The sequence below is a fragment of the Hypomesus nipponensis genome, chromosome 23 (genome assembly GCF_054491055.1).
Source record: "Hypomesus nipponensis isolate SF chromosome 23, ASM5449105v1, whole genome shotgun sequence".
Taxonomy (NCBI): Eukaryota; Metazoa; Chordata; class Actinopteri; order Osmeriformes; family Osmeridae; genus Hypomesus; species Hypomesus nipponensis.
The window spans coordinates 25478869-25492157 of NC_140383.1; the positions used below are offsets into that span (position 1 = coordinate 25478869).

The 13289-nt window shown below is 46.7% G+C and overlaps 1 protein-coding gene across 1 annotated transcript in view; it reads right to left on the reverse strand.

Annotated features, from left to right (window-relative positions):
* Positions 1–13031, reverse strand: part of LOC146235152 (unconventional myosin-X-like) — a 40136-nt gene extending 27105 nt beyond the window's left edge. Inside the window, exons 1-9 of the mRNA XM_084688779.1 lie at positions 12947–13031; positions 12686–12792; positions 11498–11627; positions 11124–11242; positions 5725–5871; positions 4704–4804; positions 4098–4164; positions 3543–3635; positions 2680–2748 (exon numbers count right to left, since the gene is read on the reverse strand). Of these exons, the coding sequence (XP_084544905.1) occupies positions 2680–2748; positions 3543–3635; positions 4098–4164; positions 4704–4804; positions 5725–5871; positions 11124–11242; positions 11498–11627; positions 12686–12688 (729 nt within the window). The 5' untranslated portion in view covers positions 12689–12792; positions 12947–13031. The remainder of the gene's footprint in view (positions 1–2679; positions 2749–3542; positions 3636–4097; positions 4165–4703; positions 4805–5724; positions 5872–11123; positions 11243–11497; positions 11628–12685; positions 12793–12946) is intronic.
* Between the last annotated feature and the right edge of the window lie 258 nt (positions 13032–13289).

Genomic DNA, 13289 nt, shown 5'->3' on the forward strand with positions numbered 1-13289 from the left:
ACCTATATATATATATTATATGTGTGTGTGTATATATATATATATATATATATATATACACACATATAATATATATATATATTTATACATATATATATTAGTGCTGTCAGTTTAACGCGTTATTAACGGCGTTAATGCAAACCCAAATTAACGGCGTCAAATTTTTTATCGCGCGATTAACGAGCTTTGGCCCAGCAAACTTTGTAGTTGTTGTCACATGCTGTTGCAACAACTACCGACGTTAGAAAAACTACAACACCACAACGGATCTAGCTAGACCGGAAACAAAACAACAGGCACGCCACGCACACTTGTTTGGCTTGCGAGCCGGCTAAAGAGTAGTAGCAGAGCCCGTTTAAGGATATTAGACATTCTCTGGTAGTAGGCTAACGTTACGTTTTGAGTGGATGGCGAGCGCAAGACGCCGAAATGGATACCAATAAGATTCTGAATGGAAAGTATACTTTTAAAAAGTTGCCAAATGGTTCCATTGACAAGACCAAAGTGATCTGTGTGTTTTGTCGTTGTAAACAGAGCTATCATCGCAGCACGTCCAGTCTGAAATACCACTTGATGGCCAAGCACACAGCTGATGCGAATTCTCTGCCCCCTTGTCAAAGCCAGGCGAATGTTGTTTTCAATAAAAAAAATATTTGCACGAAACAATCCGAACCAATTTTCCATGTTGATAAGAGCATTAAAATTTAATTGTAATTAATCGCGAATTAACTATGACATTAATGCGATTAATCTTGATTAAATATTTTAATCGTTTGACAGCACTAATATATATATATTATATATATATATATATATATATATATAGTGCTATATATAGGCTATATATAGCACGGCTTAGATAACAAACACCACAGAATCTGGGTGGAGTGTGTGTGTGTGTGTGTGTGTATGTTAGTACGTGTATGCATGTATGTGTGTGTGTATGAGTGTATGTCTGTGTGTGTGTGTGTGTGTATGTATGTTTGTGTTAGTGTGTGTGTGTGTGTGTCTCCTAGCTAGCTCTTCCTAGCAGTGGGGGTCATTATCAGGGGTCCTGTGCCAAGCCTCGGCCCGCCACGCTCACACTGAGGATACATTGTCCAGGCCGGTCGTCACAGGGACACTCTCCGTCAAAGCCAACCTTTGACTCCCCCAGTGTGAGCCAGAGTGTCCGACCTCCTCCACCTCCCACTCCCCCCTTTCTGAAGTTGTTCCTATGTGAATGCTTGTTGCCCTTTTTCTTGCTCTCTCTCTCTCCTTCTCCTTCCCTCTTTCTCTCTTTTATCAGGACTAATTTCTTTCCTTCATTTAGAACGGCTAAAAGGGGTGAGGAGAGGACGAGGGAAGGAGGTAGAGAGAGAAAGAAAGGAAGAAAAGAGAGGGAGGAACCTCCCTATCTGTGGTGCAGAGTTAAGGTTAGGTTGGGGGGGAGACAGAGCATGGTAGGGGGAGAGACAGAGCATGGTAGGGGGGGAGACAGAGCATGGTAGGGGGAGACAGAGCATGGTAGGGGGGGAGACAGAGCATGGTAGGGGGAGACAGAGCATGGTAGGGGGGGAGACAGAGCATGGTAGGGGGAGAGACAGAGCATGGTAGGGGGGGAGACAGAGCATGGTAGGGGGGGAGACAGAGCATGGTAGGGGGAGACAGAGCATGGTAGGGAGAGACAGAGCATGGTAGGGGGGAGAGAGAGCATGGTAGGGGGGGAGACAGAGCATGGTAGGGGGAGACAGAGCATGGTAGGGGGGAGAGACAGAGCATGGTAGGGGGAGACAGAGCATGGTAGGGGGAGACAGAGCATGGTAGGGGGGGAGAGACAGAGCATGGTAGGGGGAGACAGAGCATGGTAGGGGGAGACAGAGCATGGTAGGGGGGGAGACAGAGCATGGTAGGGGGGGAGACAGAGCATGGTAGGGGGGGAGACAGAGCATGGTAGGGGGAGACAGAGCATGGTAGGGGGAGACAGAGCATGGTAGGGGGAGACAGAGCATGGTAGGGGGGGAGACAGAGCATGGTAGGGGGAGACAGAGCATGGTAGGGGGGAGACAGAGCATGGTAGGGGGAGACAGAGCATGGTAGGGGGGGAGACAGAGCATGGTAGGGGGGGAGACAGAGCATGGTAGGGAGAGACAGAGCATGGTAGGGGGAGAGACAGAGCATGGTAGGGGGGGAGAGACAGAGCATGGTAGGGGGAGACAGAGCATGGTAGGGGGAGACAGAGCATGGTAGGGGGGGAGACAGAGCATGGTAGGGGGGGAGACAGAGCATGGTAGGGGGAGAGACAGAGCATGGTAGGGGGGGAGACAGAGCATGGTAGGGGGAGACAGAGCATGGTAGGGGGAGACAGAGCATGGTAGGGGGAGACAGAGCATGGTAGGGGGGGAGAGACAGAGCATGGTAGGGGGAGACAGAGCATGGTAGGGGGAGACAGAGCATGGTAGGGGGGGAGACAGAGCATGGTAGGGGGGGAGACAGAGCATGGTAGGGGGAGAGACAGAGCATGGTAGGGGGGGAGACAGAGCATGGTAGGGGGAGACAGAGCATGGTAGGGGGATAGTGCATAGTGTATGTGTGTGTGTGTACCTCTCCAGCGTAGTGTGTATGTGTGTGTGTACCTCTCCAGGGTAGTGTGTATGTGTGTGTGTGTACCACTCCAGCGTAATGTGTATGTGTGTGTACCTCTCCAGCGTAGTGCTTGATCCCAAACTGGTGGTCCGTGACCCTGGGCTTCACGTAGTAGGAGTTTGCCTGCAGGCACAGGAAATAACATCAGAACATGGCATCACAGATTCACCATCATGGATTCATGATAAAAACGTTCTTGCTCAACCAGAGATATGTGTGTCCTGGTTTAACAATAAAGGGAAACACTACAAAGGCTAGTATGTGGGCAAACCCCTTTCAACCTAAATGAAGAAGGGGATTTAAGATGTAGCATTACTAAAACATCTTGTTCAGTCTCTGAGGAGCTACACCTTCTGTAGGAGGGGAGGAGAGGGGGAGGAGGGGGTGGGAGAATGGTGAGGAGAGAGTGTGAAGATATGAGGGGGTGAGGAGAAGGAAGGGAGAGTGGGAGGCAGAGGGGAGGTCAGGGAGTTTGTGTGTTTGCCCATGGCTCTACTGTTTCGTAGTGCCTCATGCCTGCACCGTTAGCGCTAAAGCTAACCTCATGCCTGCACCGTTAGAACTAAAGCTAACCTCATGCCTGCAGCGTTAGCGCTAACGCTAACCTCATGCAGCTTTGTGAAGACGCTCTTTTCTCCTGCTCACAATGCTGCTGAGGCCTGGCGAGCCTGGTGATCATGTTACTATATTGTTGTGTTAGCGTGCGAGCAAGGACAGGGGCGTGAGATGTTGCAAACACCAGCTCTATTCACTAGCTATGGGACAAATTAACTCTTACTGGGCTCAACTTTAGTCTTATATAATTGTGTGTGTGTGTGTGCCAGGGGGGTGGTTATGGTACAGGTGTGTCCAGGCATATACAGTATTTGTGGGGGAGGGCATGGAGTATATGGTGTGTGTGTGTTGTGGGTACTGACTGCGTGCCGGCTGTGGAGTTTTTCCAGAAGGGTGTAGTCTGTGCCTTTAGGGAAGCGGCTCTCCTCGTTGATAAGAGCCAACATGCCCAGTTTCTGAAAGACAGGACCAACTGTCAAAGAGAGGGCAGAAAGACAGACAGAAAGGAAGGCCAGCAGGCAGACAGACAGGAAGGCCGACAGACAGACAGACAGACAGACAGGAAGGCCAGCAGGCAAACAGACAGACAGACAGAGAGGAAGACAGGCCAGCAGGCAGAGAGACAGACAGACAGACAGGAAGGCCAGCCAGCAGGCAAACAGGCAGACAGACAGAAAGGCCAGCAGGCAGACAGACAGACAGAAAGGAAGGCTAGCAGACAGACAGAATGGAAGGCCAGCAGGCAGACAGAAAGACTGGTTTGAGGGGGTTGTGTGTTATCATAACTGTCTAGTCATGACCAGACAAGTTCTGTTGGTTGATACTGATTACATAAGCGCTAGATTCCATACGCTCAATAAGATAATCCCAGGATGTGTCAGTATTGATGTTCTGCTTTATGTCAGATGGTCTGCTACCTTCTCTATGAGGTCCAGGCACTCAGCGTTATCCATCCAGTCAATGGCTTCCCACTGAATCCCTTCCCTGTGGAGAGACAAAACACACACATTCAATCCGACACACACACACACATTCAACCCCACCCCCCAAGCACACGCACAAAACACAGACACACGCACATTAGATATAAACAGTGTGAAAGACACAATAGCCATATTGTCCGGCAGCTCATGTGATGAAATGAGGCATGTCCAAGGAGCCGGTACATCTACAGAAAAACAACCGAGTGAGAACAAACCCCAGTCAGGCTCAGGGTCTGGCACCACGCCAGGCTCAGCCAGACCCAGGAGGAGAACTGGCATAGGGGGAACTGCTGAGGTGTGTGTGGGGGGAACATGGCCCCCTCCACACCTTCAGTCCAGACCCCTCTCTGTCTCTGTGACTTCCCCATCACTCAACACAGACTCAGTCCCCACCTGAAGCACTGTCCTTGCAACTCCTCTTAGACACAAACATCACGACTGTGATCCTACTGCCTTCATATCCTATGTTCCCCATTACCAAACAGGAATGAAGGATTGACCTTTGAACTTTGCCTGATTGAACCTGAGCAGAGAGATCACCTGTTGTACTCCAGTTGCTCCAGGGAGAATATATGCTTGTTGAAGTACTCCTGCAGTTTCTCGTTGGCGTAGTTAATGTTGAACTGCTCAAACCGGTTCACCTGAAAGGTGGAGGGGAAGGAGGTCTGTTAAGCAACAGCTGCATAGCACATGTAGAATGGAGAAAGGGCTTGAAATATATTCTAGAGCATTTGTGTGAATCCCAATAATCGTTATGTTTTTTTTACAAAATGCTCGCTAAGTAGCCTACTACATGGTATGTGCCAGCTGTGAGGTGATAGTGACCTGTCCATCGTTCTATCCAACGTTCCATAACCAAATAAACTTCATCTTCACGTTCTGAACTTTAATACATATTTTGGATTAATGGTTAATATTAGCAGTCAGTCACTCCTTGTTACTGCGCTCTTTTGTCACATGATAGGGAGCTAACTAGCGTGCCAAAGAAATCCAGGGCTCTCACACATTCGTTGGACTCTAAGGCCTTTCTCATGCAACACCTTGTATTACTCACGATGAGAAGTAAGGGCTAACTTGTGTTATACAGAATTAAATGGCACCTAACAGCCAGTTAGAAACATCACCAGCATCCCGCCCCCCATCCCGTCTCCAGGAAGTTTTGTACCCAAACATTGACAAGTAAGGTAATCTCATGCCAAACTTTTTATAAAACTTGAGAGCCCTGTACAACACAACTTAAATTTTTTGTTGTGGTGCTCCTTAATATTCGGTGGGTGTTCCTAAATTTTTCTGGTGCTCCTAACTTTTTAAAGTTGGAAACACCAGTGCCACCAAGTAAATTGTAAAGTGAATTTCAAGCTCTGGGTTTGTTGAGCTGCACATAACAGGGCATCAGGTCTTTACTGAGAATGACATGGGGAAGACCAAGATACGTGGTTTTGTCTCTCAGTTAGCTCTCCAGGGACTGAAGCTTTGGTTTCACTGCGCTGGCCTAGACAAATCATGCACACTTCAAAAGTGATTGCAAACACCCCCAATGTCTCAGGTTGCAGTGGCCCACCTCAAAGTTCTCGAAGCCAAAGATGTCCAGGATGCCTATGGACTTGAAGTTGTCTTTCCCCCGGATCTTCTGGTTGATCCTCATGATTATCCAGGAAAAACACTGGGAGTACAGCGCCATGGCAACGGAGTCCCGTGAGTCCACCGCCTGTCAATCACACAACGGAATGGAGGGTTGCCGTAGAAACCAGGTCTAAGTTATTTCATTTAGTCATTTAGCAGACGCTCTTATCCAGACTTACAGTAAGTTCAGGGACATTCCCCCCGAGGCAAGTAGAGTGAAGTGCCTTGCCCAAGGACACAACATCATTTGGCACGGCCGGGAATCGAACCAACAACCCTCTGATTAATAGTCCGACTCCCTAACCACTCAGCCATTTGACCCCTAAGTATCTCCATCTAGGCTGCAAGCATCGAGTATTACATGCCGGCCTTGGCCTGTTGCTGTGGCAAACTGCTTTGGTGTTCATCATGGGGGGGGGGGGGGGGGGTGGGGGGGGGGTGCAAAGCTTAAATCATCAGTCAGACTTAGAAAGACCAAAATGTAAGTTCTGTGTTTTAGACAGAATGTCCATTATCTGTCCTTCATAAAAGGTTCAGGCGCTAGTAGGGCTACCCCACTCTGGTCGATATGCTCTTGGCCGAATCAGATTTTTTTAGTCGAGCTGCCGTATGGCAGTGTGAGATCTGATTCCCGCTTGTGTCACCATGGCAGAATTAAGGAAATGTTCTACAGAAATTGTAGATTGTATTATTTAAGACAAATAAAGCAACTCAATATATATATATTTTAAAGAAAAGTCGTTATTGTTTTCCCATTCGTTAATCTGTGCTTTGTTTTGTTAGTTTTTTGCAAACGGCACAGGCACAATTGGCTGCTGAACTACAAACTCTGCCATAGCTTCCTTTGTCGGTGTTATTAAGCAAAATGGCAAAGAAATCTGTGGTATGGCAGCATTTCATTTACGGTATATTTGGGGTGTGCTTGCCTTCGGCGAGCACAAACCATTGTTATCTCACATATATATTATTTATTATTTATTGTTTCTTTTCGCCCCCCTAAGGATGCCTCAATATTTGGACTACATAGACAACGGCGATGTCAAAAGGTTCGTCTCTGTAGCGATTGCGTTGGTTGTATTGGGATTTATGTTCCATTGCACGGTTTAAGTAGAAATTACGTTTTTGTGGCAAAAAGTGAAGCTAACGGTGGCTAACTTGCTAGCCACAGTCACTGACGCCACTAACGTCACCAACGTCACGAAAACTCGCGTGACTATCTCTAGCAGAACATTAGTTTCCCATCTGTTAACTTGGGGGATACTAATCTGCAAGGCAGCTGCAGAAACGCCACAAGCAAAGAGGCCAGGGTGATATTTAATCATTTTACTTTGTGGTGTGAAACATAATTGTGAAATGTAATGTACAATATTAGCTGATATTATTAAGTAAGTAGGCCCACATCTACTTTCGGAAACGGTAGTCTACTATTTCACTGAAGCATTAGCATCATGACATTAGCCTCTGTTGCTTGGGCAACACATACTACAGTGGTCATGATGCATCTGTTTTCAATCGTTAAAATAAACATTCCTCACAAATACGTTTTTGTTGTAGGATTTATTTTGACATTAATAAACGATTTGTTGGTGAAATGACCATTACCTGTGGTTTCAAATCAGTGTGGCGGCTCACTACAACGCTGTAGCCTACCCGAGACACTAATGAGTAGCTAACAAAAACATCTCTTTAGAGATGTTTAGAAAGTCAAACGGCGACGGAACATGTTTGGCTTTCCCCTTACTCAAAAGTTTTTCAATAGGTGAAAGTATCTGACTACTAACCTGAACTTCATTGCCACAGCCTAAACTTTGTCAATGTCAAAACTTTGTCTGTTCATGAAAATAATTAATGTCAGCCTGCTTCAGCCTTGCTTAGCTGTAGGATATACATTTTACTGGGTCTTGCTGCGCTGCTTGATTTATTGAAATTATTATGAAATGTTATGTTTTACTAGCCATTTGCCTTCTTAAGCAAATCACAGTATTTCCCACCCCTCATGGTGTAACTGAGACGACCGTAAATAGCCTAATTCATCTTTCAAGTAATAAGCCCCCGTTGAAGTGTTGAGCAGGAAATTAGCTGGTCTGTAGAGATCTTGGGTTGGTGGTTTTACTGATGCAGAATTCGCTCAAATAAGACGTAACGAGTGGCACATAACGTGAAGTAGGCCTAACATTGCATTTTATTTTGTTTGAGTTTTAATAACTTGTCCAGTGCATCGGGGCAAGTAGCACTAGCCTAAATTGATCTTCCAGACTTGCCGTTAAAAAAAAATGTACTCTTCCCGGACAAGCCTTAGCTACATGGCTAGACTGTTGATCCAGATCAGAATCCATCATATCTTGGACACTCAAAATCAGCGAATCTTGCAGCCAAATCAAGTAGCCTATATTTATAGGCCTTTATATGGCTACAAACTTCTGCTCGGTTTCTAGCTGGCTACTTGTTACCAAGTTACAACTTTGTTGCAGGGGCATTCTTTGTCTACATTGCGAGCTAACAGTGTCCGGTAATTATGTCGCTATATATAATGATGTTAAACCGAGACCACTAAGCCCTCAAAGAAAATGTAAGGTCAAAGAAACAAAAGAAAGGTTTGAGGTTACTCTGAAAATTATTAATAAAATAGGCTTCTAATATTAAACTGCTAAATCCTTCTCTAACTAGGCTCCTCTATGATGCATAATGAAACTTAACGTTTTTTAAGTAATCAATAAGCCTACGCTTGCCCTCATTACTCAAATGATGCCGTTCAGGGCGTTCAAATTACATAATAGGGCGATGATAGGAGGATAATAGGACATAATAGGGCAACCAACAAGTTGTTTATATCTGATTACAATTTAATAAGTTATCTAGCGCTGCATCTTCATGAGCTACATTTGGCCTCCTTCTCTTCCAACCAACCAGTATCACCTCTCCTCCATCTGAGTGATGCATGTCATTTTTACAAACTTATTATCAAGGGAACACAATGGTCAGAACTGTAGTCATACACTTAAATGCTTTTTGAAATATGTAAACACCAGGAGTGTATGGAAAGCTGGGGCAGCCACAAGCACACCCTCACAATTTCCCCAGAAATTGTATGCTCTCTAGTTACAAAGTAGGCTACCGTGTGACTCAAAAAACGTGAGTGAAAACTAAACCAACAACAGTTCATTTGTCATAGTTCAACGTTGAATATGATGTAGCCTACCACCTGAAAACCATAAATTGGCCTACTTCGCTCATGCTAACACGCGCTGGGTTGAAAATGAATATGCCTATTATAAGAATCTCATCCAAATCGAATTACATTATCTTCTCCGGCCAAGACAACACAATCTTTCTCTGTTGCACTGTTCCCCACTCGGCTTCTACGTAAGTTCGCATGCTGCACTTTTTCAGACATGAAAAGCGCGCTGATTTGCATGTTAAACAAATAATATTTGTAATTTGTAGTACATTGTAATAGATAATAAATAATAACCAATCAGGCATTTTGTAACATATCGGTTTCGATAACAACGGAACTGGTGACACAAGGCTTATTATTAGTGATAGTGTACTGGGTATGCAACGGATGTGGTCTTGCTAGCAAACTCCGTCAGAGGTATCTGGCCGCACCGACCAAGAGTCGAACTCACCATCTCTGACATGCCAAGCGCAACCACTACCAGCTATGCCAAAGAAAAGCTAATTATTCGTTGATGCGGGTGGCCGATTACATACCTGAGGAGTGAGTTTCACCAGTTCACACCGGCTACAATAGCTTATTTTATAGCGGCTGAATCTGGAATGTCCAGCAGCTACATTGAGTCAGATCCGGTTTGTGTAGTTGACAATCTCCCTTCTTACATATGTATTTCTTTCATATTATCTCTTAAAACAGTGAGGTAAAACATCACACAAAATGGTTTGTGACATTTATAGAAAAAAAAACGTTTCAAATTTTGATTAGTCGATTTTCAGAACTGCTAGTCGAGTCTTGGTCGACCAAAGAAAATCTTAGTCGGGAACAGCCCTAGGTGCTAGGACAGTGAGTCAAGTCTTGTTGCCCCTATGGGCCCCTGTTTACCTGGGAGGCCAGCAGGGGATGAGGCCAAGACACAACACACCTCTACAAGACACCAGGAAACTCACAGATAAGCCAGGAGAACTAACCTGCTCACCTCCTATCTCCACCATTGCAGAGGGGAATGGTCACTAACTGCACTGAAGCTGAAACCACACAAGCTGAATATGTAAGCAGAACACAGCGAGCCAGAGGTTCCTCCAGACATTGTGTTGTTACTGAAATGAATAATAGCAGGTTTGTGCGGGTAGTAAACAGGTAACAATGCTGCTAGGGTTTTACAGTCATTCATCAGCCCCTATCATGACGGCTGAATGTTGGGTAAATGGGACAAGGGGCTAAAGGAACCAACAGCCAGAAGGAGCCAGAAGAATGGCTGTTAGTCCAGGATGTGAGGGGCACACAGATCTGCAGAGGCTGCTGGCTATGAGACAGTCTGTTCTGAGAGAGACCAGAGAAAAAGAGACCAGAGACAGAGACCCGAGACAGAGACCAGAGAAGGAGAAAGTGAGAGACCGGCAGGGATAATAGTATATTAAGACATAGGAGGCTGTGTATTTCCCGAGCAGAGAGCTCTTGCTCTGAGGTCTTTGTCTTAAACAGTGAAAAGGTTCCTTGTTCTCCTCCAGTAATGACCACAAAGGCCCAGGACCTCTCTGCATAATCACCAAGAGCTATAAGACAGGGTGGGTGGAGGACTAGCCTACCAACCTCCGTCTGAAAGGAACATTCAATTATTCTATTTGTCCATGATGAATAGGATCGCATATATACACAAAGCTTAGAATCAGACTTTTATCGCACAAATGAGAAACAGAGCGTGGCTAGAGATAAGAAAAGAATTCTGCCCCTGTCCTCCGTCAAGAGGACTGTTTATGCAACACTGCCCCTAGTGGAAAGTGTGTGGGTACCGCACCCATGTTCACTGAGATGGCTATCACCATCCTTTATTGTGCTGGGAATGTGGAGGACAAAAAGCAGGAAATGGCTGAGAGTCACGCTAGGATCTGAAAGGGGATGTGGGGGTGGAGGGAACCAGGGCAAGGGGACGATAGAGGGAGAGGAAAGAGAAGAATGGAGAAAGAGGGAAAGAGAGAGGGAAGGTGAACTAAGAGAAGGAATGAGAATTAGTCAAATTTGCCATATATTCTTGGGTTTACGTGTGTTTTTAATCCACCCTATGGTTTATGTATATATTCTTTATCCAGGTTGGTGTTAGTTGGACATTCTGTACAAGCTATTAGGTGAAGAACTGAGGTGGTCGTGGTGGAGGGGCCTACCTGCTCAATGGAGAGAGGGGAGCAGATCTCCTCTCCTCTCAGGATCATGGAGCGCTGGGTCAGAACCTCAGACAGCTGGAAGGAGTCCAGACCCAGTAGCTCACTCACGTTACTGACCACTACAGACACACAGCAGAGAACAGGGTTACTGACCACTACAGACACACAGCAGAGAACAGGGTTACTGACCACTACAGACACACAGCAGAGAACAGGGTTACTGACCACTACACACCATCTCGACTGTACCTCAAGCCATCGTGCTAGTGCCACAGACCTTAGCAAGTTAGCTAAAGAAAGACCTTTTTACGTTTAGCCATGAGGACGTAAGGATGTTTACGTTTACTCATGAGGAGGTATGGATGACACCTCACCTCCTTTAGAGGTGATCTGAGCTCCTCCGGCCATCATGAACTCAATGTTGCCCATCTGCAGCACAGCTGACAACAGCTGGAACACATCTCTAATGTCCTCCTCACTGAACCCCATCACCTTCAGGGCTTCCTGAGAGCGGACAGAGACAGTAAGAGAGAGGGAAAGGGGGGAGAGAGAGGGAGAGGGGGTGAGAGAGAGGGAGAGGGGGTGAGAGAGGGAGAGGAGGGAGAGGGGGTGAGAGAGAGGGAGAGGGGGTGAGAGAAAGAGAAGAGGGGGGTGAGAGAGGGAGAGGAGGGAGAGGGAGAGGGGGTGAGAGAAAGAGAAGAGGGGGGTGAGAGAGAGAGAGGAGGGAGAGGGGGTGAGAGAGAGGGAGAGGGGGTGAGAGAGAGGGAGAGGGGGTGAGAGAGAGGGAGAGGAGGGAGAGGGGGTGAGAGAGAGAGAGCAGGGAGAGGGGGGAAAGGAGGGAGAGGGGGTGAGAGAGAGGGAGAGGAGGGAGAGGGGGTGAGAGAGAGGGAGAGGAGGGAGGGAGGGAGAGAGGGAGAGGAGGGAGACAGGGTGAGAGAGAGGGAGAGGAGGGAGAGGGGGTGAGAGAGAAGGAGAGGGGGTGAGAAGGAGGGAGAGGGGGTGAGAGAGAGGGAGAGGAGGGAGAGGGGGTGAGAGAAAGAGAAGAGGGAGAGGGGGTGAGAGAGAGGGAGGGAGAGCGGGGAGAGGGGGCAGAGAGAGGGAGAGCAAGAGAGAGAGGGGGAAGAGGTGAGACACAGGCCTCCGACACACAGATATACACACTCTCAGACACACACCCACAGATAAGGACTAAGACACAGACTTTTACACATGAACACACACACACAAAAAGGAGAGCAAGACACTGGAGGAACTGCGGCCTTGAAAACACTCCCAAAGATTGGACCTGACTGCCTTTCTGTGAGAGATATGAGATCTGACAGCTCTGGTATCTAGCTGGTACCAGCTGTGTAGACAGAGTTTCCCATCCTTGCTTAGGAAGGGTGGGCATCTGAGAGTTTTAATAGAGCCTGATCACAGAACTGGAGACAGTGAGAAACAGGCTTGAGGTAGTTTTGCAGATTTTACAATGGACTCTATCGCCCTCTACTGTAATAACATGGAACATCTTGAAGATTCCGATGGTGATTCTAGTAGTTTGGAAACGGGTGGTTCCCCCTTACCATGACGCTGTTGAAAAGCTGATTGTCATCCAGACTTCTGTCCGTCACACAGCCAGACTGGCTCAGGTAGTGGTAGGACTCTGGACCCTCGGAGAGGAAGTAGACATCTGAAAGACACGCATACGCACACGCAACATGTCAAGCACACACCGACACAAACACACACACACATACATAGAAACTTTGCATGAGCATGTGATCATTTGAAAACAAATAGTTTTTGCAGAACCAGTAGGATGTCTGGGTGCTGTGGTGCTCCACCTCTGTGTTCTCTGGGGACCCCGGCCAGAAGAGCGTAGAATATGTGATAGTTCCTCTCCCCAGGGTTCTGTCTCACCACCCGGTTCTAGAACACAGAAAAGTTCCACCATCAGTCTATATTCCCCTCTGATGTGTGTGAAAGATGTTTGGTTCTAAAAACAGGAAGATGGAGGGGGTCCTGGTTGAGGACCAGCATGAGGAGACACACAGGAACCGCAATGTGTAGATTTATTTTACCTTTTCTAGTAAATCTGAAGGTTTAAAGTCAAGGAGAACTTGTAAATGTAAATCTGGGCCATTCTATGATACTTCTATTATGAATAAGCAAGCACGTATGTGAGTG